The sequence below is a fragment of the Lampris incognitus genome, chromosome 10 (genome assembly GCF_029633865.1).
Source record: "Lampris incognitus isolate fLamInc1 chromosome 10, fLamInc1.hap2, whole genome shotgun sequence".
In the NCBI taxonomy this organism is placed as follows: domain Eukaryota; kingdom Metazoa; phylum Chordata; class Actinopteri; order Lampriformes; family Lampridae; genus Lampris; species Lampris incognitus.
Window position 1 is genome coordinate 7,867,345 of NC_079220.1, and position 24,959 is coordinate 7,892,303.

Genomic DNA, 24,959 nt, shown 5'->3' on the forward strand with positions numbered 1-24,959 from the left:
ACAGTTCCCATATCTTGGCAGCCTTCTCTCCTCCAAAGCCAACATTGACATTGAAATACACCATCATCTCAGTTGTGCTAGCCAGGCCTTCTCAAGATTGAGTAAAAGAGTTTTTGAAAATCGTGTACAAAGTGGCAGTGCTGCCCACCCTTCTGTATAGGTCAGAAACCTGGACCACATATAGCAGGCACCTGAAGGCATTCGAGGCATACCAACAGGGATGCCTCAGGAAGATCCTTAAGATCAGCTGGGGGGATAAGTGCACCAACTTCAGTGTCCCTGAGGAGGCCAACATGCCTACTATAACTGCCACCATCGCACAACATCAGCTGAGATGGACTGGTCATGTCCTCCACATGTCTGATTCTCGCCTCCCGAAAGCAGTCCTTCACTCTCACCTCGTGACAGGATGCCATGCCCCGGGAGGACAAAAGAAGCGATATAAAGACAACGTCAAGGTCCACATCAAACCGTTTGGTAACGACCTAAACGCCTGGGAGCAAGCAGCAAAAAAACAGGGAGGCCTGGAGACTGGCTGTCCGTGAGGGCGCTGAGCACTACAACCATGACCTCCACTGTACTGCTGAAAACAAGCACAGACTAAGAAAGGAACGAGTTACCAGAAAGGCCCAAACCCCATCCTCAACTACTTCTTCACACCCTTGTCCATATTGCCCCAAAATATGCAGCTCCAGGATCGGCCTCTGTGCCCACCTGAAGATCCACAAGGACAAGAATGACAATCATAGCCGACCCCGAGTGACTGCCAAGGATGCTTACAGGACTGGAGGATGTTAAAAAAAAATACAAAAAGCATATTAATGTCTGCCTTTAAGCCCTGGCTCCTTATCTGCCATTTGTATTTATTTTTTTGCCGTTATCAGTTGAACCAAGGCACACACAGCGCACCCGCCCCCCCCCCTCCCGCACACACACTTCCCTGGGACCGCCCTGCCAAATTTCCTCAGCAGTAGTCAGTTGCATGAGAATAAACAGACGCACACACACACACACACTTCCCTGGGACCGCCCTCAACTACCGTCTGCCATTTTTTTCTTAGCAGCAGTCAGTCGCATGACGAACACAGCTGCATCCGCGCGCGCACCTTATTTCAGTCTGCCATTTTTTTTCTCGGATGATGAGAACAAGCGCGGGCGGATAGGGAGCGGTCAGTTCACTTCCGCTGCTGCGGTCTCGCCACAGGAGAAAAGGTAAAATAATAATAATAAAAACTTTAACAGCCAAACCCTGCGTCACTAACAACGCCGGGACTGTAATCGTGTGCGTGGACGCGGACGGGATGCCGCGAAGCGTAACCGCGGGTGAAGTTTTAACTTGGGTACTTTCAGGGAATATTTCCAAAAACACTTAAAAGAAAAGAAAAAGTTGTGGACGGGAGTCCCGGTCGATCCGGACCGGGGCTTTCTTTCCGCCGACGACTCGGAAAAGCGGGTCTGACAAAAGTAACGGGGCGGCTTCGACGGGTCTTGCCGGAATCCGCGCCGTAGTTTTTGTCAAACACCGCCGAGAACCTTCCGCCGTTAACTCGCCGGAGACCGCCGCGTAACCGCCGCGTCGTGCGCTCCATCCTCGCCTTTACGCGCGGAGCTGCCAAATAGTCCCGCAAAACAACGGAGCCGCGCAAATAAAAGAGGGACAACGCCGCGGGCTCGACTTTGACTCAGCCGTCCATCGAAAAGGCAGCGTGACAAAATGCGCATGCGAGGGGCAGAGATATTTACTTTATTTACTTTAAAACTCGCAAACACACCGCACGACCACGGGGCTGCTCTTTGCTGTACACGTGTGCCAGAACAGACCACAACACAACGATGCGCCCCCCCCCACCTCCCCCGTGTCACAACCGGCGACATCAGTCACGGGCCTAAGGTCAGCCAGTCAGTCGGTGGCCGTCCTCTCAACCCAGTCCCGAGTCAAGCCCCCCGACCAGAGGTGGAAAAACCCGGTCCAGAAAGTAAAAACCCTAACCGTGTCTTTACTCCATCCATGTATTAAACCAGCTAATTTGGGAAACTAGTCAGTGCAATCTGATGGTTTAGTACATGGGTGGAGTAAAGACACAGTTAGGGTTTTTACTTTCTGGACCGGGTTTTTCCACCTCTGCCCCCGACCAACAACACACCCCAACGTGAACACGACACCCGAACACGCAACAATGTACCACAATCAAGTCGAACATTAACAGTCCCATGGGTCCCTGCATGCGCTCCCCCGGCGCAGCGCAGCGCAGCGCAGCGCCGCCGACAGTCGGACCCACCGCCTCCCCCGGTCGCTACGACGGAGCCTACTGTACAGGGGAAGCACGAAACCAGGCAAAAATCAAGTATGCTGGAATACAACAATAATAGTAATAAACTTAACAATACAGTCCCGATGAGATGTGTGCTGTGGGATGTTGGACCACTGTTCTCCAGAACTTCCCATTAAGCTTCAGCGAGGTTTAGATTTGGCGAATGGGTGGTTTCACGTTATCCCGGTGTTGGTCAGACTCTTGACTATGTCTGGCGGTGTGTATGGGGGTGTTATTGTCTCAGAGTATGGGAACATCACGAGGGACCAACCCTGTAAACGGCCTCATTTTCCCTGGTCGTTATTGGATTAGTATACTGTAGCGAATTCGGGGGACAACGCAACCACAGGAAGTGCCGCGGCCGGGAAGCGAACCCGCATCGCCCGCACCGCAGGAGACATCGCTGACCGCTGGACTAAAGGATCAGACCCGCGAGCCAGCGGCCAGCGTGTCTTCTTATCCGTGCACGTTACAATACAGAGCAATTACGCATACTGGCTCCCGTGGGATTCGTGGCCATACCACTACTCCGCGTCACTGTTGTGCCAAACACAGACCAGGAGGATCAACCGTTTTTCACAGGTGCATAGATCTCCAAGAGTAGTCCACGTACTGAACGAGATGTACACTGCTGAAAATACGTATAGAAAAGGTCCAGAGGCAAAGCAGAAAAATGCTTATCAAGTGTAACGTTGATCGCTGGATCGAATCCCCGCGTTACCTCCGGCTTGGTCGGGCGCCCCTACAGACACAATTGGCCGTGTCTGCGGGTGGGCAGCCGGATGTGGGTGTGTGTCCTGGTCCCCCTCCTCAGGTCGCCTTTCGGGGGGGACTGGGGGGGGCAACTGGGGGGAATAGCGTGATCCTCCCACGCGCTACGTCCCCCCTGGCAAAGCTCCTCACTGTCAGGTAAAAAGAGGCGGCTGGCGACTACACGTGTATCGGAGGAGGCATGTGGTAGTCTGCAGCCCCCCCCCCCCGGGATCGGCAGAGGGGTGGAGCAGTAACTGGGACGTCTCGAAAGAGTGGGGTAACTGGCCGGCTACAATACAATTGGGGAGAAAAGAGAGGGGGGAGGAGGGGGGGTAAAAAAGTGCAAAAGTGAAGCAAGGGACAGGGCACTTGTTTGCTGTTTGACTTGGATTTGGGCTTTATTTCACTTTCAAAAGACGAAGAGCTCAGCAGTTAGTTAGGTGTGTGCTTCCTGACTTACGATGATCACCTTTATGGGTACAAACGAGATGCGTCTTAAGTGCAAATACGGGGGGACTTGTTTAATTGAACTGCAACAGGCGTCCAGGTGGCGCAGCAGTCTATTCCGTTGCCTACCAACACAGGGGACGCCGGTTCGAATCCCCGTGTTTCCTCCGGCTTGGTCAGGCGTTCCTACGGACACAATAGCTCGTGTCTGCGGGTGGGGAGCCGGATGTGGGTAGGTGTCCTGCTCGCTGCACTAGCGCCTCCTCCGATCGGTCAGGGTGCCTATTCATGGGGGAGGAGGAACTGGGGGGGATCTTCCCACGTGCTACGTCCCCCTGGCGAAACTCCTCACTGTCAGGTGAAAAGAAGCGGCTGGCGACTCCACATGTACCGGAGGAGGCATGTGGTGGTCTGCAGCCCTCCCCGGATCAGCAGAGGGGGGGGGAGCAGCGACCGGGACACTCGGAGAACAAGGTAATTAGCCGAGTAAAATAGCGGAGACAAAGGGGGGGGGAATTAAAAAACAACCAGTGTCCAGTCCCTTGTTGCCTTTTTTTGCTCCGAGCTATAGCAACGTGTCATTTCAACTTCTAGAAACACCTCTCTAGACGTTTTCTGTATGCATTCCCAACAGTGTGCGGACACTTCTGAGACGAGACGCTGGGCGTAATTCTGAGACGCTCGACAACCACGAGCCCCTGACCGGGCCTCGCGCCGATGTATGAAACTGCACAGCACTAGAGCTGTGAGAAAACTCTATGACCACATGTAGACGCTTTCTACCTGACAGATTCTGCCTCCTTTGGGACTGGAGAAATGACACGATGGGGAGCCAATGCACCACACTCAGGAAAAGAAAGGTAGAGAGCAGGGAGGAGGACCACAAATCCGCAGCCAGAAAACCCGAGAGCCCCGCAACAGGTGGTGGAGAGGAAAAGGGCCCCGACCCTCAAGCAGGGCCCTCTGTAACTACAGGAGAGAGGAGACGTGAAGAGCAGGGGTATTTTAGTCGGGGGGAGGATGGAAGAAAAAAAGAAGCAAAAGAGGAGAAACCGAGTGAGGAGAGGGGTAAAAAGAAAAATGCGGTCAGTGCATGTAGACACAGTGACTCAAGGTAAGGTTCACTTCCTTAAAAGTACTAATTCACAATGTTTGCCATGACTCACTTTGAAGATCTTCACACATGCAAGTTAAACTAAGTTGTGTCTCGGTGCTGCTAACAGAAGTACTGTAAAACCCACAAGTTCTGTTCCACGAACTTGAGCTCGACAATGCACAAAGCCTTTTTGGCGGCCGGTGTGTTTTGCGGCAGGTAATGTAATGGAGGTGTGCTGATTTATTCTGCTTTGAACAAGGAAATTCAACTACCTTTCAGCATACATGGCTCTAAAGCCAAGAAGGGAAAAGGTCATTCCTTCGTTTTCCATGGAACCACTGACGGTGAAAGTGCTTGGTCCTCATGCATGCCTCAGATTTAAATGAACCTAGAAATATAGAGAGTAAGGGGGGGGGAGTATGGGGGAGGCAAGAAATAACTCAAGAGCTGGTTTTTGGCCCATAACAAACTAAAACAATGTTTCTTTTTCAGTCCCTGCCATGAAGAAGCAGACACAGTTATGGAAGGTGAAACAAAAGCAACCCATTTGTACTAAAAGTTGTTTTTATATATATATATATATGTAGTATATATAAAATGTATATATGTGAAGAAAAGGTTGAGCATGGCAAATTGATATGTTAAAAGCTCTAGATCCTTTAAAATTTCTGTGCCAGGGGCATCCGGGTACCTCCGGTTTGGTCAGGTGTCCCTACAGACACAATTGGGGGTGGAGGGGGTGGAGCAGCGACCGGGACAGCTCGGAAGAGTGGGCTAATTGGCGGGGTAAAATTGGGGAGAAAAAGGAGGAAAAATCCACAAAAACAAAAAAAATCAACCAGCTGAAAGGGGGCATATCGCCGCCTACCGTACCGGGGTCGGACATACTCCATCAATAAATCGATTCTCCCCCAGTTCTTGTATACTGGGACAACAGCAGTAGTCCAGTTACATGGCCTAATTGAGCTATAACCGTAGTTCAGCTTAAGCTGTGTGTGTAAACGCACCGACTGTCAGGTGAAAAGAAGCGGCTGGCAACTCACATGTATGGGAGGAGGCATGTGGTAGTCTGCAGCCCTCCCCGGATCGGCAGAGGGGGTGGAGCAGAGACCAGGAAGAGTGGGGTAACTGGCCAAGTACAGTTGGGGAGGAAAAGAGTTGGGGAGGAAAAGAGGAGGACAAAGCCAAAAAAAAAAAAAAAGCATCCCTAGTCCTGATGATGCTTGATTCAGGATAGATACAGGAAACTGGGACTTGGCACAAGAGGTACAACTAGATGAATTACCGCAATAGCAACTGTGAGAATATGTTTTATCTCCATGCAGAAGCTTGCTGGGTGGACAACAACAGACCAAATCTCATTCAGAGCATGACCTTAGTGATGCCCATAGCAGATGAACTGCTGAAGAGGAAGATGATCCACAGAGAGTTTTACTCTAACATCAAAACTGCCGGGACCAGCCAAGACCAGATGCGGAAGCTTTACGAGGCGTTAAATGCTGGAGGGGATCAAGTCAAATCTGCCTTCTACAGACTCCTACAGAAAAACAAGCCGGACATTTGTGAAAGTACTGATTCCCTTTGAATTACTTGATGCAGAACAAAGAATGATTTGTGTTTTACTGAGCTGATGACATTCGATTATTTTACTGTTGTAGCGGTGATGGAAGAGTAAAGGAATGAATTATGATGGGAAGGCAAAGCCAATTCTCTAAGCACTATTCTTTATTGTTATTTAACAATTACCGTATCTAATCTGACTAAGCATTTTGTTGTTGCAAGAAGCTCATAAATCTTATTTTCCACAGATAATGATTTGCACCATCTTTTATACAACAAGCAGCCTAATCTTGTTTTGACAGCTATTTTTTTCTCTCTCTGTCTCTAACTCTTTCAATGCAGTGGACAAAGTTATCAGGAGAATGATCAAACAGCACAAAGCACATCTAAGGGAGGAGTTCAGATTTATGTTTGAAGGCACAGCGGACAATGCTCAAGAGAAAGAATTACTTGACCATATTTACACAGAGCTTCACATCATACAGGGAGAAAGTGAGCAGGTCAATGAAGAGCATGAGATATGGGACATTGAGGCGAAGTCAAGGACTCAACCAAGTGACAGTACTAAAATTGATTGCAATGACATCTTCAAAACTGAGACAGGAAATAAAGTCTTGCATGGGCAAGACAGCACATATGAGAAAACAGTCAAAACTGTGATGACAAAAGGAATTGCTGGCATTGGAAAAACCGTCTCGGTGAGGAAGTTCATCCTCGACTGGGCAGAGGAAAGAACCAATCAGGACTTTGACTTTATTTTCATGCTATCATTTAGGGGAATAAATCTGATCAAAAATGATCAATTTAGTCTTCAAACACTTGTGAAATACTTCTACCAAAATCTTAAAGACATCACAGTACAAATACTTGCTGACCACAAAGTGTTGTTCATATTTGATGGTCTGGATGAAAGCCAACTGGAATTAGATTTCAGTGAAACCAAAATGTTAAACGAAGTCACCAGAGAAGCATCAGTGGATGTTCTGCTGACGAACCTCATTAGAAGAGATCTGCTTCCATCTGCTTTCCTCTGGATAACTTCAAGACCTGGAGCGGCTAGCCGCATCCCTCGCAGGCTTATAGACCAATGGACTGAGGTCCAAGGGTTCAGTGACTCACAGAAAGAAGAGTACTTCAGGAGGAGGATAAAAGACGAGAACATTGCAGAGAGAATCATCAGCCACATCAAAATGTCAAGGAGCTTTTACATTATGTGCCACATACCTATTTTCTGCTGGATTTCAGCTCAAGTTCTTCAACACTTGTGTAAAAGTGGCAAGACAAAAGTAGAGAGCGATGTTATGAAAATACCCACGACTCTGACTGAGATGTATACACACTTCCTCCTCATCCAAATAAAGCTCTCTGATGAGAAGTATGACAACAGCCGGAATGAGTCAGAGATACAGAAGATCTTGAGTCCGAGCAAAGATTTCATCCTGAAATTAGGTCGCATGGCCTTTGAACACCTGGAAAGAAGCAGCATCCTGTTTTATGAAGACGATCTGACCAACTACGGCATTGACATCAGGAAAGTTGGGGTTAACTGCGGTTTGTGTACAGAAATACTGAAAGAAGAGTGTGTTTTCTATAAGAAGAAGGTGTACTGCTTTGTGCATCTGACCATTCAGGAGTATTTTGCTGCTCTCTTTGTATACCACAGTTATGCAGTTAAGAAAATTGACTCTCCAAGCCTCAGGACTTTCCTAACGAAAGGGTCTGAAGAAACGCTGGAATCAATCTTGGATGAGGAACCCATCAAGCTCACTTTGGATGAGTTTTGCGAGATTTCGATAGCAAATGCAACTGATAGAAAAACTGGTGGCATGGATATGTTTATCCGGTTTCTTATTGGATTGTCTCTGGAATCAACGCAGAGGCTGCTTCAAGGTCTTCTCGAGCAGACAGAGAAGCACTCAGAAGTTGTTGAGGAAATCAAAAGTACTCTGAAAGAAATCGACGTGTACGACCGCTCACCTGAAAGATGTCTGAACCTTGTCCACTGCTTTATGGAGCTAAAAGACAGCTCTCTCCACGATGACATTCGGGAGTGTCTGCTGTCAAATCACAAGAAAGCTCTCTCTCCTCTTCTTTGCTCAGCTCTTGCCGACACAATACTCATGTCAGTAGAGCCAATAGACGAATTAGACCTGAGAAAGTACAGGTCAACTTTGAGAGGTGTTTTTAGGCTTCTTCCAGCCGTGAGGAACTGCAAAAAAGCAATGTAAGTTTACTTTTATGACACTTAATCATATACGTTCTAGATTTTTTTCTGATATAAAGCAAGAATCATTTGGTTGAACACCACTTGAGGATGCTTACAGGTGGCAACTAATTATTTTATCCTTATTTTGTTTAATTTAGAAGTATCTGAGTTTGATTTCAAGTCATTTAAAAGTCATGCTAAAACTTATTGGATGGGTTTCTTTCTGCAGAATCTCAGGGGTGTGGCTAAATGATTGGTTCACCGAAACAATTGCCTCAGCTCTTCGACAACCAAACTCATCTCTAACAGAACTGCACCTAACAAATAACGTCTTTCTAGACCAGAGCATCACATTCCTCACAGATGGGCTTATGAACCCCCACTGCAAACTGGAGGCTCTGAGGTTTGTTATCTCAAATGTAACTATCTCCTGATTTTATTTTTTTTATGGGCAATCAAACTAATTAATGGAGCTCACTGTTTTGTTTTGTTTGCATGAATTAGCTCATTTACTACAAATGGTGTATACACCAAACAGCCAAAACATTAAAACCACTGACAAGTAAGTGAATAAGATTATCTCGTTACAATGGCACCTGTCAAGGGGTGGGATATATTAGGCAGCAAGTGAACAGTCAGTTCTTGAAGTTGATGTGTTGGAAGCAGGAAAAATTGGCAAAAATTGTGTAAGGATCTGAGTAACTTTGACAAGGGCCAAATTGTGACGACTAGACAGCAAAATGGCAGGTCTTGTACCGGGGTGTTCCCAGTATGCAGTGGTCAGTACCTATTAAAAGTGGTCCAAAGAAGGACAACTGGTGAACCAGTGACAGGGTCATGGGCGTCAAGGCTCATTGATGCGCGTGGGGAGTGAGGGCTAGCCCGTCTGGTCCATTCCCCCAGAAGAGCTACTGTAGCTCAAATTGCTGAAAAAGTTAATGCTGGCTATGATAGACAGGTGCCAGTACACACAGTGCATTTCAGCTTGCTACATACGTATGGGGCTGCATAGCCACAGACCAATCAGTGTGCATTGTTTACCTGGGGAAGAGGTGGCACCAGGATGCACTATGGGAAGAAAGCAAGCTGGCGGAGGCAGTGTGATGCTCTGGCAAATGTTTTGCTGGGAAACCTTGGGTCCTGGCATTCATGTGGATGTTACTTTGATATGTACCACCTACCTGAACATTGTTGCAGACCAGGTACACCCCTTCATAGCAACGGTATTCCCTGATGGCAGTGGCCTCTTTCAGCAGGATAATGCACCCTGCCACACTGCAAAATTTGTTCAGGAATGATTTGAGGAACATGACAAAGAGTTAGTCAAGTCAGTTTAATTTGTATAGCCCAATATCACAAATTACAAATTTGCCTCAAGGGGCTTTATAGCAATTCAAGTTCAAGGCGTTGTCTTGGCCTCCAAATTCCCAGGATCTCAGTCCAATTGAGCATCCGCGGGATGGGCTGGAAAAACAAGTCCGATCCATGGAGGCCCCACCTTGCACCTTACAATCTGCTGTCAACGTCTTGGTGCTAGATACCAGAGGACACCTTCAGAGGTCTTGTGGAGTCCATGCCTCAATGGATCAGAGCTGTTTTGGCAACCCGAGGAGGACCTACACAATACTAGGCAGGTGGTTTAATGTTTTGGCTGATCTGTGTATTTTACATTACTAACAGGAACAGCCGAAAGTAGTAGTAGTAGGTGTATTTTACGTTACTTCTGACCATGTTCCAAAGCATAATTTGGTTTACAAACATTTGAATTAGTTTTTCCTAACTTCCAGACAGCCATTGATTGCCCTTCATTTCAGTGCAGTACTAAAATTGACTTGAAACTGGTGCTAGGTAAGCCATCATAGTGAACATATGATCACTTTTTGTCTTTGTTATGTTATCATTGCAGGAAATGCAGTTGATTTGATTTGACAAGTCGTGTGGTTTGGTGCATTTATGGAAACTTAAAGGAATTACAACAGAGAAAGCTAAAGCGTGAAGTTTAGTCCCGGGGGGGGGGCAATGTTTTAATAATGAAATTGTAATGTCCATGATTTCTTCATGGCAAAAGAGATATTAGCTGTGAAAACCACATTAACCTGATTTTGTCACCTGAATTTATATACAGCCTCTCTGGAGAAGGACTCTCAAAGGAGCTTTGTGAAACTTTGGCAGAAGCTGTTCTGTCCATCATCTCCAGACTGAGGGAGCTGGAGCTGAGCAGTAAGCTGCTGGGGAGCGGGTTGCAACCTGTGCTCCATGCGGCGCTAAGGAGTCCTAAATTGGAGAAACTAAGGTCAGTCTAAACATTATTAAAGTTTTACGATTAAAAATCAATAGTTTCACTGTATCCACATCAATTCATGAAATTTATTCAGTACTTGGGAGTGTTGTTATAAATATCCAGATTTCTTTGTTACTGAGACACTGCAGGTGCCAAGGTAATGTTCTTTTCCTAAAAAACGTGAAGGTCAAGGTTTGCTCGCCTATTTATTATAAGCTACCAATATCGTCGATATGGAAAAAAATCCAAAACATTATTATCTCATCAAAATTAGTTCTTCTGACCAGTGGCGTAACCAGGAATATTTTTTATAGGTGGGCCTGAGTGAAAATGGGTGGGCCAAAATTTTCCAGCAATAATCCTTCAAACAAGACGCAAATTCGAACACATTACAGCAGTAAACACATAACACAGGTTTTTAGTACGTGACCAAGAAACATACTAAAACTTTAATAAAAACCCACTTAAACAAATACCACCCCAGTCATTCTCGCCAGGCTCTGCACAACCATTTAAACATCACTGAGGAAAACAGCCCGACTCGGTCTAAAAGATCATGATACAACATGTAAGCTATAGGCCTATAGTACACGTTTTACAGCACAATGTGTACACGCCGAAGGCGAGCGTTGAAGATCGAGATTATTTCATCATAGTCCAAAGAGTCAGTAAGTTCCCTTTCAAAGGACAACAGGGATAGATTGGTGAGGCGTGCAGTTAGCATGGAAGATCTTAGACATGTTTTGATACAGCCTGTAGTGGAGAAGAGTCTTTCAACAGTACATGAAGTCAGGGGAATGGTGATCATTGCCCTTAACAGTCTGTCAATGTTTGGGAAAACGTCAGAGAAGCTGCCTGCAACGGAGAAGCTGTAGCCTCCTCTGTCGTTCTCTCCGGCGGTATCTCACTCTCATTGGGCGGCTCAGTCGGTGCTGGAGCAGTTGTGCTTTCCTCCTCCTCCATCCGTGGCTTTTTAAAAAAGCGGAAGATTGAACTTTGTTTCGCCATTCCATAAGTTATGGCTAACTGTTGGCTATTGGCTAGTTAGCAGCAGTGAAAAATACAGAGCGTGACGGTATGCGCGCTCAGATTTTGCAGTTCTACGTACGTAAAAGGGGCCGGCCTACGTGCTTGTAAGCCAGCGTGATTGGGTGGGCCTGGGCTTGAAATGGGTGGGCCTGTGACAGGCCAGGCCCACCCGTGGTTACGCCCCTGCTTCTGACCGAGTCAAATAAACAGCCACATAATGACTTAGTTTTAGGTCAAATGTATCATCAGTAATGAATTCAATATAATAAATTATCATTGTCGTGTAGCAATAGACAACTTAAAACCTATAACATCCCTGAATACAACAATGAATAAACATATAAAAACCATACAAACAAAAAAAATGTATATATATAATGATGACCCAATTCATGTCCATTTGGGGACCGAATTGAAATATAATTGAATTTATATTGAGTATCTGTGTATTATATGTGAGTACACTTAGTTTCCTAAGACGTCTATTCAAAAATGTAAATAGTTTGTAGGCACGCACATGCATTGGAGCTCAAAACAAATGCCAACGGTGAGAGTAATAAACTCCTCGGGGCACAAAAATAAAATAAATTACCAAAAAAAGGGGGAAAAAAACCCATCCCATTAAGTTAAATCCACAGACATTGCTGAAGTGTTCTATTTAATGATTCCCTGACAACTAACGGCTAACGGTTAGCATACAGCTAGCTAACTTTTTCCCCAAAACAAGGTCACAACAGTGTCTTTAAGGGAAACAGCCACGATTTTCCATGTTTTAGGGATAATGCTCTATTAGCAGCCATAATAATAACAATAATAATAATAATGATAATAATAATAATAATAATCCACCCATCCATCCATCCATTATCTGAACCGCTTATCCTGCTCTCAGGGTCGCGGGGATGCTGGAGTTTATCCCAGCAGTCATTGGGCAGCAGGTGGGAAGACGCCCTGGACAGGCCGCCAGGCCATCACAGGGGCCCACACACACACACACACCCATTCATACCTAGGGAAAAATTAGTACGGCCAATTCACCTGACCTACATGTTTTTGGACTGTGGGAGGAAACCGGAGCCCCCGGAGAAAACCCACGCAGACACGGGGAGAACATGCAAACTCCACATTGAGGATGACCCACCAAGGTTGGACTACCCCAGGGCTCGAACCCAGGACCTTCTTGCTGTGAGATGACTGCGCTAACCACTGCGCTACCATGCTGCCCATAATAATAATAATAATGTCCCAGAAACCCCACAAACAGAAAATGAGGTAACTATCATCTACGCCAAACCAGTGAAGCAGCAACTGCAAAAAACCTGGGAGGACAAAGCAATGAACAGGAAGTACCCAAAAAGAATGAAAGACGCAGACGTGGACCAACAAAAGACACACCAGTGGCTGAGGAGCACCAGACTGAAAGCAGAGACGGAGGGCCCGATAATCGCTGCACAAGACCAGAGCCTGGCAACCAGATCCTATCACCATCGCATCGTCAAAGATGGAACAGATCCAAAATGCAGAATCTGTTGAATGTATGAAGAAACCATCGACCACATTGTCTCAGGCTGCCCGGAACTGGCAAAGACCGAATACATGTACAGGCACAAGGAGGCAGCAGCATACCTGCACTGGAAGATCTGCAGGAGTTACAAGATCAAGATGACGGAGAAAAACGGCCACAGAGAACAATGATGTCACCATCCTCTGGGACACACCCATCCACACTGACAGAGAGATAAAAGCCAACAAGCCCAACAAAAACTTTATAATTTCAACTAAAATTAACTTTGAATTTTCAAGCACGTCATTGTTCACTACAGAAAAAAAATACACTTGGATACAATACAGGAGCATCCGATATACTCAAATCCACTAGTGGAAATAAAAAAAATGCATTCATATAAATTAGAACACAGATGAAATAAACATTACAGTTCTTTTCTTTACGTTTATACAATAAACTAATTTTAGTAATAATAAAATAATTATAATAATAAAATAGACAAAAAATAGTCATAAAATACCTGGATGCAAATCATGGTATTACACTAGGGTTTACTCCTGCATTTTTGGTTAGGCACTACAAATCTTTCATTAACTATTAGGTTTACACTAGCATATTTAAACATTCCATACGATGACTTGGAAATCAAAAGTTACAAAAGCTATACTTTTCTGTTTTTTTGACATGCTGTTGTGTTCTGACCTCCCAAGATTGAGACATAACGTCATACCTGCACAAATCTGTCAGGAGTTGCAGTCAGTGCTCACATCTGATGCTTATTCCCTGATGGAGTTGGACCTGAGTTATGCGGAGTTAAATGACTCAAAGATGGAGAGCCTCTCTGTGGGGCTGATGAGTACCACTTGTCGGCTGGAGGTACTGAGGTGAGACAATCGCCCCCCGCAACAAGCCAAACTGCAGATACAGCTAGAATGAAGGTCATTTAGATAACATCATCTAAATTCTTTGTCTACTGATCTCTCTGACTTGTCCTGTGTGTCGATTCTAGTTCACTTGACTTTTATTTTTTATAGTATATTTTCTCAAAGTCAGTTTTTTGGCTGCATTTACACTGACTCTTTTAAGCAGATGCTTTTATCCAAAACAACTTACAAGAGTCAGCCATTAGCAGCTAAGTTTGAATGTTACCAAGTGGCATCACAGAGCACTAAGTAGTAATCACAGCATAGTAGTAATAATAATAACAATAATACATTTTATTTGTGGGCGCCTTTCAGAGCACTCGAGGACCCCTTACAGAACACAGTTAAAAAAAAAACAAGTAGCACTGTATCAGACAGCATAAAATCAAAACAAAGCAGGGTAGACAAGTTAATACAACAGATAAGTATAAAATCATCATCTGCACAACACTCAATGAAGCATGGATCAGACTGAATATGCCAGTCTGAAAAGGTGCGTTTTGAGATGGGATTTGAAGGTTGAAAGAGAGAGTCAGTGTTGCAAATGTCTTCTGGGAGAGAGTTCCATAAGCAGGGGGCAGAATGACTGAAGGCTCTAGACCCCGTGGTATTCAAGCGGGCCAATGGTGTAGTGAGTTGCAGAGCAGAAGAGGATCTGAGAGTGCGGGAGGGCGTGTAGATATGAAGGACTTCAGAAAAATATGAAGGAGCTAGGTTATTAAGGGCCTTAAAGGTGAGAAGCAGGATCTTGAAGTCAATATGATATTTAACATGGATGGAAAATGGAGTTGCTAAAGAACAGGAGTGATATGATCTATGGAAGGAGTTCTGGTAATGACACGGGCAGCTGAATTCTGGGCCGACTGAAGTTTATGAAGACACGAGGGGAAGACCAAAGAGGATAGAATTGCAGTACTCAATACGGGATGTAACCAGGGTGTGAATGAGTATGGCGGTGCTCTTAGGTGTAAGTGATGGGCGAAGATGATTAATATGGCATAGGTGGAAGTATGCAGGCCGAGTAACATTGTTGATGTGAGCTTCAAAAGATAATGTGCTGTCAAAAATGACACCCAGACTCTTAACCTGAGGCGATGGAGGAACTAGAGAATTGTCAATAGTCAGAGAAAAACTATCAGGTTTAGCCAAAGTAGATTTAGTACCGACTAGGAGGATCTCAGTTTTATCACTACTAAGTTTGAGGACGTGGTATGAAAACCAGAATTTAATTTCTAGTTAGCAGTCAGAAAGGGAAGTGGGCGGAAGAGTGGAGGTAGGCTTGGTAGATAGATAAAGCTGGGTGTCATCCGCATAGCAGTGAAATTGAATGCCAGATTTCCTAAAAAGGTGGCCAAGAGGTAATAGGCAAATGATAAATAGGAGGGGTCCCAATACAAAGCCCTGGGGAACACCGGTAGTAACAGGAAAGGACTGTGCTCTCTAATTTTTAAGTTGGACAAACTGAGTACCATATGAATTAGTAGTCATAGTACATTTGCAATATACCAATTATATGATAGTGGTACTATATTAATTATTTGTAGTAGTACCACACTTGCTGCTACATGGTAATCATATAATAGTAGTACTAAATGAAGTAGCAATAGTAGTACATTTGCTACATAGTAATTGTATCATAGCCAAGAGTCCATGTCGAGTGCATTTGGTGTTGTGTGTGTCTTACCAAGATCATCAAGAGGCAGGGAATGAGAATTAAAGTACAAAGTAGATTTACGTTGACACATATCAGTATAACAGACATAGCATCGCCATAAGAGCATAACATGTCTATTGCAGGTAGGAGGAGGGCACAAAAGTAGACACCAACAAGAATGGTATCTAACTAAAAGTGGGCATAATAATAATAGCAGTAGTATTCGATGATTCACATTAGCCCAAAATGCCACCAGAGACCATTAAGGGATTAAGGCAGCAGGTCTGGAAGTGGGAAGTTTTCAGACATTAGAAGTGTCTTGGATGTGAAATCTCTGCATTTTCATAATGGTGGTACACAGTCTGCTGATTGAAGCAATTAACTTTCATCTCTACATAGTTGTTTGGCCTCTACCGCGCAGGATTACATCAAGTGGCACATACACATTTCATTTAGATTTCAGAGGGCAAAGCAAAGCGATAGCGACAACACGAGCAGAACTGGGTACAAACTAGGACAGGGTGATATAGACAAAATCAAATGTCATCATATTTCTGATGGAATACCTCAATGTCAACAATGTGATGATGCTCTTATTCTCATCTTCTACAGTCAGATGTGTACAACATATGAGAAATCAGCCACCGGTGTCCATAAAACCGTTTTATCATTTTCCTTTTTTTCTTCTTCTTTTGCTTCTGTCACATTTTTATGATTTTGCTTGTTTTGTATCATCTAATCTAATCTAATATAATCTGTATTTGCAAACCCACCTCCTGTATGTGCAAATTTACTTGGCTTTATAAAACTGACGCGATTCTGATCCATCACTCAGGCTCAGGTTCAACGACCTCAGTGAAGACAGTTGTAAGATGCTGGCTTTGGTCTTCAGCTCGGCTCCTTCTCACCTGAGAGAGCTGGACCTGTCTCACAACCAGCTGAGAGACTCCGGGGTGAAGCTGCTCTGCACCGGGATGATGAGTCCACACTGTAAATTAAATGCACTGAGGTCAGTCCAGCAAAGACGTTTTCCTAAACTCAGGTTTAACTATAGTCATATGTGTCCGGATAGCGTGGCGGTCTACTATTCCGTTGCCTACCAACAAGGGGATTGTCGGTTTGAATCCCCGTGTTACCTCTGGCTTGGTCAGGCGTCCCTACAGACACAGTTGGCCATGTCTCCGCCTGTATCTGTTACCATTCACCATTCCCTACATGAAGTTCAAATCAAGAAACGGCTGATCATTCGGTTAAATTCTATTTGCATTTCATTATTTTATTAGCAAAATTTGTTTACTGTATTTCTTTTATCAAATAAAACATCTATCTGCTTCAAGTGGGACTTCAAGTAAAGCCTTTTCGATTCATACCGACAAAGTTTGGCATAAAAACACTTGGATGGAAACGCGGTTTATGATCCGCCCTGCCTAACTGACTCTCTGGGAAGAGTCAATTTTGAGAAAAGTCTACTTTGATGGTTGACAAGTTTCCATCAGCAGTTTGGAATTGACTTATGTCCTCTGTCCTATAGGGTAATGTCAATTCATCATATGTCTCTGGGAAGCTCTGGCTGCATGGACTTTGCTAGATAGATAAATAGACAGATGCGCTGCATAAAGAAATTTGGTGCCACATCATGAAATCACATACTGGTACACGGGCACTACTTCATACTTCATACATACACACATTACATGCAGTGGGACACTGGTGTGAAGATACAGATGCTATTGTTATATTTACTGACAACCAAGCCTAAGTCCAGTGCTCTCAACATGTTAAAATATTTTAATTTTCACCAAAAAATAGTCTACATACATCCTCAGGGATGAAATGAAAGAGGGAAATAAAAAGATAACTTAGAACAGCTTTTGCATCCCCTTGCAATAATTATACAGTCTTGTAATCAATAATTTGGCATGCAACCTCCTAAACTGTGTGTTAAATAACAAGTATGATTCGAATTTATGCACATGTGATAATACTGTGTATTTTACCCGTAAACTATTTCAAGATTCGTCAAATCTATTCTTTTGTTACTAAATGCATTTGAATAGGTGGAGGAAGGGGGGAGAAGGAACCCATACATTTATTATACAAGCAGTGCTTACATACGACTGTGGTAGCATGGATGGTTTGTTTATTGTAATTATTAGCATTAAAGGCCTTGCATACTTCAGACCCAATGTAAAAAGAAATTCAGTGAATTACACTGTGTTTATATTTTACATATTACTGTTTCTCAGTAACACCAAACTCAACAACAGAATCAGTACTGCATTGTTAAATAAATCTCACTATCTTAGTCTTAGAACTGGAAGGTCCCTGGTCCAACACCTACAATCTCCATTTTGTTCTTTGATAATAACAAACTTTATTTATGCAGCATCTTTCATACATGAAATGGAGCTCAAAGTGCTTTCCATTAAAAAGAAAACAGACAGAACAATCACAAGTAGAAAAAATACAGTAAAGACAGTTTAAAGTGTTTTAGAATCAACAACAAAGAATTAAAGTTTAAAAAAAACGAAACTATTACAACAACTACAGCATTATAACAAAGAGACTTTAAACTGTCATATTTGGGTTGAAGTCGAGCAAAATGCTGAATCTTTGCTCAGTCAGTGTGAGTCAGTCTGGATGAGGACGTCAGCTGCAAATGGTGACTGTTTGGATATTCGCAGGCTTTCATTCTGCAAAGTGACTGAGGTGGGATGTGGCGAGCTGGCGTCTGTACTGAAGTCTAAACGCTGCACCCTGATGGATCTGGACCTGAGCTTCAACCACCCAGGACACCATGGGGAGAAACTGCTGACAGAGAGACTTCAGGATGCAAGCTGCAGTCTGCAGAAACTCAAGTTAGATTTCCAATTCCTGTTTTTCTTTCTAGCCAACTCATGTATCTTTGAACATAGCTCCTCATCTTCCACAATAGTCTTTTGAGTTACGGTTTTTGAATAAATGCAGGTAACCTGTTGTTATGCTATGAAGGTTGTCTTCGTGACAGTAGATAGAAGAGATGAGGCCAAAATCCATTTTAAAGCTGCATGAGGAGATCATTTATGGTAGAATATTGAAATTTGTAAATAAGGTGGAGAATATCAGGTCCCAAATCCAACCAGGCTCTTGCATTCATTCCATTCCCCATTCTAATTCTGCCTCTTTTAAGCATATATCCGTCAAGACGTTTCGCCTCTCATCCAAGAGGCTTCATCAGTTCGTGCCTTTCTGACTAGACCAAGCTAGTCTGACTGGCTGGTGATGAAACTCAGATATTTACCCTTTTTGGAGTCGCTATCAGAGCTATTGATGTGCATGGCTCTTTGTGATCCGACATTAAGTAGCGACGGTCGTTGAGGGTGTTAGTTTCGACTTCGTTAGTGCTCCATTCAGTGGTCATGAGTCGTTGGAGCCGTTAGTGACAGACTGTTGTTCTTGGAGGCTAAGCTTCTTGAGTCTCCTGGGTAGAGATGAAAGGACGGCATTGTAAGTGGGAGATAGGTGGTGTCGCAGACCTCCTCCTGTTGAGGGATGGTTTTTCCAGTTTCGCATAGGTGGTTTCCTTCACCCCTCTTTCAAACCATCTATCTCCCCTGTCCAAAATGTGTACGTTGCTGTCCTCGAAGGAGTGTGTCTTCTCCTTTAGGTGTAGATAAACTGCTGAGTCTTGTCCTGAGGAGATTGGCCTTCTGTGTTGGGCCATCTGCTTGTGTAGTGGTTGGAGTCATAAAGGCACGAACTGATGAAGCCTCTTGGATGAGAGGCGAAACGTCTTCACGGATATATACCAAGTCCAGTTGCACTTGATTCAATTCCTTTGGATAACCATGACCTGGATGAATGAGAACATTCACAGACAACTCTTTTAAGCAGTTTCAACCAATTACAATTTCAGTGTTGGAGAGTACAGTCTCCCATATGAACTCCTCCTCCAGCATCTTAGAGATCATTCCCACTAAGCTGCTGAGGGAGGTATTTTCAACCATCAGCCCTGTTATTCTGCAAATTCTTAATAATTCTCTGGCCTCTGGTTCTTTTCCAGGCAGTTTTCAGCACACCATTGTTCACCCATTGCTGAAGAAACCTAATTTAGATCCCCTGTCTCTAAGTAACTAAAGACCAATCTCCAAATGTTCTTTTTTCTATCTAACGTTCTGGAGAGCGTAATTTCTTCTCAATTGATTTATTCTATGAACACTAATAGTGTTTTTAACAGTTTACAGTCTGATTTTAGAGTACCTCATAGTACTGAGACAGCTCTAGTTAAGGTCACTAATGACCTACTGCTGACTGCAGAGAGGTGACTGCTCGATTGTAGTTCTTTGAGACTTAAGTGCTGCCTTTGACAAAGTCGATCACATAATCCTCTTACATCGCTTACAAACTTGGGTTGGCATCAAGGGCTCGTCTCTTAGCTTATTACGCTCTTACCTCACCAACAGAACTTTTTCTGTTGTTCTGGGTAACTCAACCTTCTTGATGGCTAAATTGAGTTGTGGTGTCCTTCAAGGCTCAGTTCTTGGCCCCCTTCTCTTTTCTATATAAACGCTGCCCCTTGGCCAGGTCATTCAGAATCACGATATGCTCTACCATTTTTATGCCGATGACACTCAGTTGTACATGCCACTAAAACCCACAGATCCTAGCGCCCAAGGGCGGTTTTTAGGTTGGTTTTTAGGATGGTTCTATGCCTTGTCTGGTTTTATTTCTTTGTAAAGCACGTTGTAACATTGTTTAAGAAAACTGCTAAAATAAATAAAGTTATTTTAATTGCCATTAGTGTTTACAATTCTCTCGCCGAGATTGTTTTGTTACGAAATGAAACAGACTTTCGGGAATCGTACATGACGTCCACAGCTATTGAACAGAAACTTCCTCAAGCAGCTTTAATAGTATGAAAGTATAAGTGCAGCATTAGAAAAGCATATTGTAACAGTATTTTAGTATAAGCTAATTAGTGCAATGCCATAGTATAATAGCATTAGTAAGATATATTAGTTAGTGTTATTATGTAAGGAATATAGTATATTAGTCACAGTAAAATATTAGTAATATCGTATATTAATATGATATTTTAGCACAAAAGTATACATAATAATATATTGGTATATTACGTTAATAATAATTTGTTAGTCTTTATCAGTATATTAGTATATATTGGCGGCACGGTGGCACAGTGGTTAGTGCGGCCGCCTCACAGTAAGAACGTCCTGGGTTTGAGCCCCAGGGTAGTCCAACCTTGGGGGTCATCCCAGGTCGTCCTGTGTGGAGTTTGCGTGTTCTCCCCGTGTTTCTGTGGGTTTCCTCCGGGGGGGTCCGATTTCCTCCTACAGTCCGAAGACATGTAGGTCAGGTGGATTGGCCGTACTAAATTGTCCCTAGGTGTGTGTGTGTGTGTGTGTGTGTGTGTATGTCGGCCCTGTGTGACAGTCTGGCGGCCTGTCCAGGGTGTCTCCCTGCCTGCCACCCAATGATTGCTGAGATAGGCTCCAGCATTCCCGCGACCCTGAGAGCAGGATAAGCGGGTCGGAAAATGGATGGATTAGTATATATTAGTATAACATATTTAACTGTGGTGGTTCTTTCAAGCTGATTACTTTTTTTTAAGATGTTATTGTAAATTAGTATAACTTAATAAAATAACAGCATAGAGCAATAGCATTAGTATAGTGGTATAGAATTAGAACACAGTATGTAAGGAGTATCGTATATCATTATCAGCAATATAGTATGTTAATATATTTACGTATAAAAGTAAAACAGTACTAATATGTTAGATTAAACCATTAGTATTTGCATAATAATAATAATAATAATAACATTTTTTTCATGTAATCTATAAGTATATCTGATCCAAACTTGGAAGTACATATGAAGTTCCCTTTGAAAAAAATCTGTTCTATTCAATTAGTTTCTATTCGATGCTATGCTATGATGTTCTATTCTATTCTATACCAGTTCAAGTGTTCCAGGACTATTTGGAAAAACTTGTGTTACTAACTTGATTCAAATGAATCTGGACCAGTGAGTTATGTTTTTTCTCTTTTTTTGTCCTGCCTCTGTCTTACAGCGTGGAGCATAATGAGGAGCACTGGGTCGACTTGACGCTGCTGAGACAGTGTAAAATACACTTACTCACCATGAAACCACGATGTTGTCGTATAATTCAACATTTCAATTATGTTCAGCCAATGCCAACAGTAAAGAACACAACCACCTGATCCGATTCATTCTGCAGATGTTAATACTTTCTTAGCGCATTATATAAGTGACACAAGCGATGATATATTTTCAGATCACTTCGTTAAAAATTTTTTTATATAGGAAAAATTATGAGGGGTAACTTTATTATACCAACCTTGTCATGGAAACAAGGGATTGTGATTGAAAATGAGTGCATCACATAAACACATACCAGACTTGACTGTTCTCTCCATGTGTCACCTGCAGATGCCTGTGATCTCACCTTTGACCCCAACACAGTGGCCAACAATCTGACTTTGTCCGAAGACAACAAGATGGTGGAGAGCGCGGATTCCTTGAAGCAAACATATCCAGATCATCCAGAGAGATTTGACCGTTCACAGGTGCTCTGCAGAGAGGCTCTGAGAGATCGCCATTACTGGGAGATGGACTATTCTTCATCCTACGATGGGGTCGGCGTGGCATACAAAAGCATGGGCAGGACGGGAGACTCATCCTGTGACTATCAGCTTGGATGTAACCAGAAGTCCTGGTGCTGGTCATTTGATGGAACTTTTAAACACAATGAGTTTTTTATTCGAATCCCTTCTACTGAATCCCGTAAGATAGGAATATATCTGGACTGGTCAAAGGGTATTTTGTCCTTATTTAAAGTTGACCCTGACATTACCTTCCTGTACACCATGCAAACCACTTTCACCGAACCACTCTATCCGGCTGTTTATGTGGAGGGAATGATCCGTCTCTGCAAATTAGACTAACTCACCTTTTCAGCCATAACTAGAGTTCTTTTTGTAGATGAAGAGGTTTTTAGCAAATATAGTGACCTGTGGGTGACTGACTGGGTCAGTTGTTGCCATTATTGCTGCTTTCTACTAGTGCTGAGTGATTAACCGAAATGTTGGTATCTAAAAATCAAATTGATCGCATTTTGTTCCATCATTAGAAACATTAAAACTCCACTTAGGTACGTTTCTTTTTTGAGCTTGGCACCATTGACTGGAGTGCAGCAATACGTCATGCAGCATCCAGCCTGCTGGAAACTCTAGTTTTAAAAGCCATCCATCCGTCCATTATCCAAGCTGCTTATCCTGCTCTCAGGGTCGTGGGATGCTGGAGCCTATCCCGGCAGTCATTGGGCGGCAGGCAGGGAGACACCCTGGACAGGCCGCCAGGCCATCACAGGGCCGACACACAGATTCACACCTAAGGACAATTAGTACGGCCAATTCGCCTGACCTACATGACTTTACACGGTGGGAGGAAACCGGAGCACCCGGAGGAAACCCACACAGACACGGGGAGAACATGTAAACTCCACATAGAGGACGACCCTGGATGACCCTCAAGGTTGGACTACCCCGGGGTTTGAACCTAGGACCTTCTTGCTGTGAGGCGACCGTGCTAACCACAAGACATCCAACACAGCTCCTCATCACAGTTTAAACCATGACTATAATCGTGTGCACCATTTTCTAGTTCACATGAAGCACTATTAGAAATAGAGTGGCTGCAGGAGGCCCTCCAATCTCCGGTGGAATTGGGCATTGGTTATTTTTTTCCATTCACAAATTGATGGCATGAGCTTTCTATGATAGACTGAATGTGTCGATTGCTGACTAAACTTGAGTTTTTAAGTCATTTTGATTCAGGAATTGTTTTGTTTACACAATGCTTGTAAAAATGGGCTAAACTTGACTGCATGCTGAGTGTATTCAGACCTTTATATGCAATCGTCAGTCAAATGATGCATAGATTTTTATCAAAAATTTCACATGTTGTAGTAAAAATGAAAAGGGGGTCCATCAGTATTTCTGAAACTGAACCAAAATTAAATGAAAAAAAAAAAGAAAATCCACCTATCACTCTGCACTACTTTCTACTGATCGACTGCTGAGCTACCTCACTGTACCTCTAAAAGTCCTCCAACCCATATGACCACATAGGTCGTATACCCACCCACCCACCCACCCATCCATCCATCCATCCATCCATTTTCCAGCTAGTCTTGCAGCTAGTTTTATAGGTAGCAGTTCATGGGCGACGATACCAAAAGCGGTGCTAAAATCCAACAGCACTGTTCCAACTAATAATTTACTGTCATTTTGTTTTAGCTAATCGTCTGTCAATTGTGTAAGAGCTGTGCCTGTTGAACAGCCAGTTTTATAAGCACGTTGAAGGGTCAGAATAGAGAACTAAATTTGAATTTCCCTCGTTTCCTACATTAGCGCCCCTACCGGCGGCAGGAGATATGCCACGGATACGTTTCGCCTCTGTGCACTGTGGGATTTTATTTACTGGTCGACATCCTTTTTACAACACCTCATAGACAGGCGTAAATAGGTCGTAATGAGCTGCTTGTACAAACGACCTATGGGGTCGTTTTTTTTTGGTGGAGGACGGTCTCACTTGTCATACACCGAGAAACAATAACCGATTACAAGTTGTGTGGACTGTACAGCTAGCAATGTGATATCCAGAGACCATGAGTAGAGAAAATCAAAATAACACACACACACAATTAAGGGAATATCAAAAGTCGACCATCTGTTTAAAGAATGTCGAGTTGTTACCACCACATGAACTGAAATAAAAACAAGTAAAGGACTTTTTGAGAATGTGAATTTCATGGAAGGTGCTGGTAAAAATACATTATGTTTAACCTAATCACTTTTCTTATATCTTCTGATGTTGTGATATTGGGCTATACAAATAAAATTGACTTGACTTGACCATTTTTCCCCGTACCTCTTTTTTTCCCCCCTTAACTCTACCTCTTCTGCTGCCTGCTCTAATTAGACCCTTCTCTGTGTGTGTGTGTGTGTGTGTGTGTGTGTGTGTGTGTGTGTGTGTGTGTGTGTGTGTGTGTGTGTGTGTGTGTGCACGCGCGTGTGCTGTCTTGGGAGGTCTGTATTTAAAAAAAAAATCTTTTTGGACCCCTGTAGAACCTGATAATGTAATAAATCCCCGATAATGTAATAACCCTG

General features: G+C 43.6%; 1 protein-coding gene across 2 annotated transcripts; it reads left to right on the forward strand.

Annotated features, from left to right (window-relative positions):
• Nucleotides 1–1,103: 1,103 nt before the first annotated feature.
• Nucleotides 1,104–24,315, forward strand: LOC130119466 (NACHT, LRR and PYD domains-containing protein 12-like). 2 transcript variants are annotated; one of them, XM_056287972.1, is made up of 12 exons: nt 1,104–1,212; nt 4,303–4,626; nt 5,101–5,135; nt 5,934–6,176; nt 6,511–8,392; nt 8,604–8,777; nt 10,500–10,667; nt 13,902–14,075; nt 16,604–16,777; nt 18,453–18,626; nt 21,839–21,888; nt 22,219–24,315. In XM_056287972.1, exons 2-12 carry the CDS (start codon nt 4,337–4,339, stop codon nt 22,731–22,733), a joined length of 3,879 nt encoding a protein of 1,292 aa, XP_056143947.1. In that variant the 5' UTR covers nt 1,104–1,212; nt 4,303–4,336; the 3' UTR covers nt 22,734–24,315. The 2 variants fall into 2 exon arrangements, with proteins under 2 accessions (XP_056143947.1, XP_056143948.1); XM_056287973.1 differs by lacking the exon at nt 21,839–21,888 and having other exon boundaries at nt 22,219–22,360.
• Nucleotides 24,316–24,959: the final 644 nt, after the last annotated feature.

Bases quoted from the DNA above. Each gene is read 5' to 3' on its own strand.
- LOC130119466 (XM_056287972.1), top strand. From the start codon at position 4,337: ATGGGGAGCCAATGCACCACACTCAGGAAAAGAAAGGTAGAGAGCAGG. The intron at 4,627-5,100 runs GTAAGGTTCACT...TTTCTTTTTCAG, and splicing joins TGTAGACACAGTGACTCAAG to TCCCTGCCATGAAGAAGCAG. The intron at 8,393-8,603 runs GTAAGTTTACTT...TTCTTTCTGCAG, and splicing joins AGGAACTGCAAAAAAGCAAT to AATCTCAGGGGTGTGGCTAA.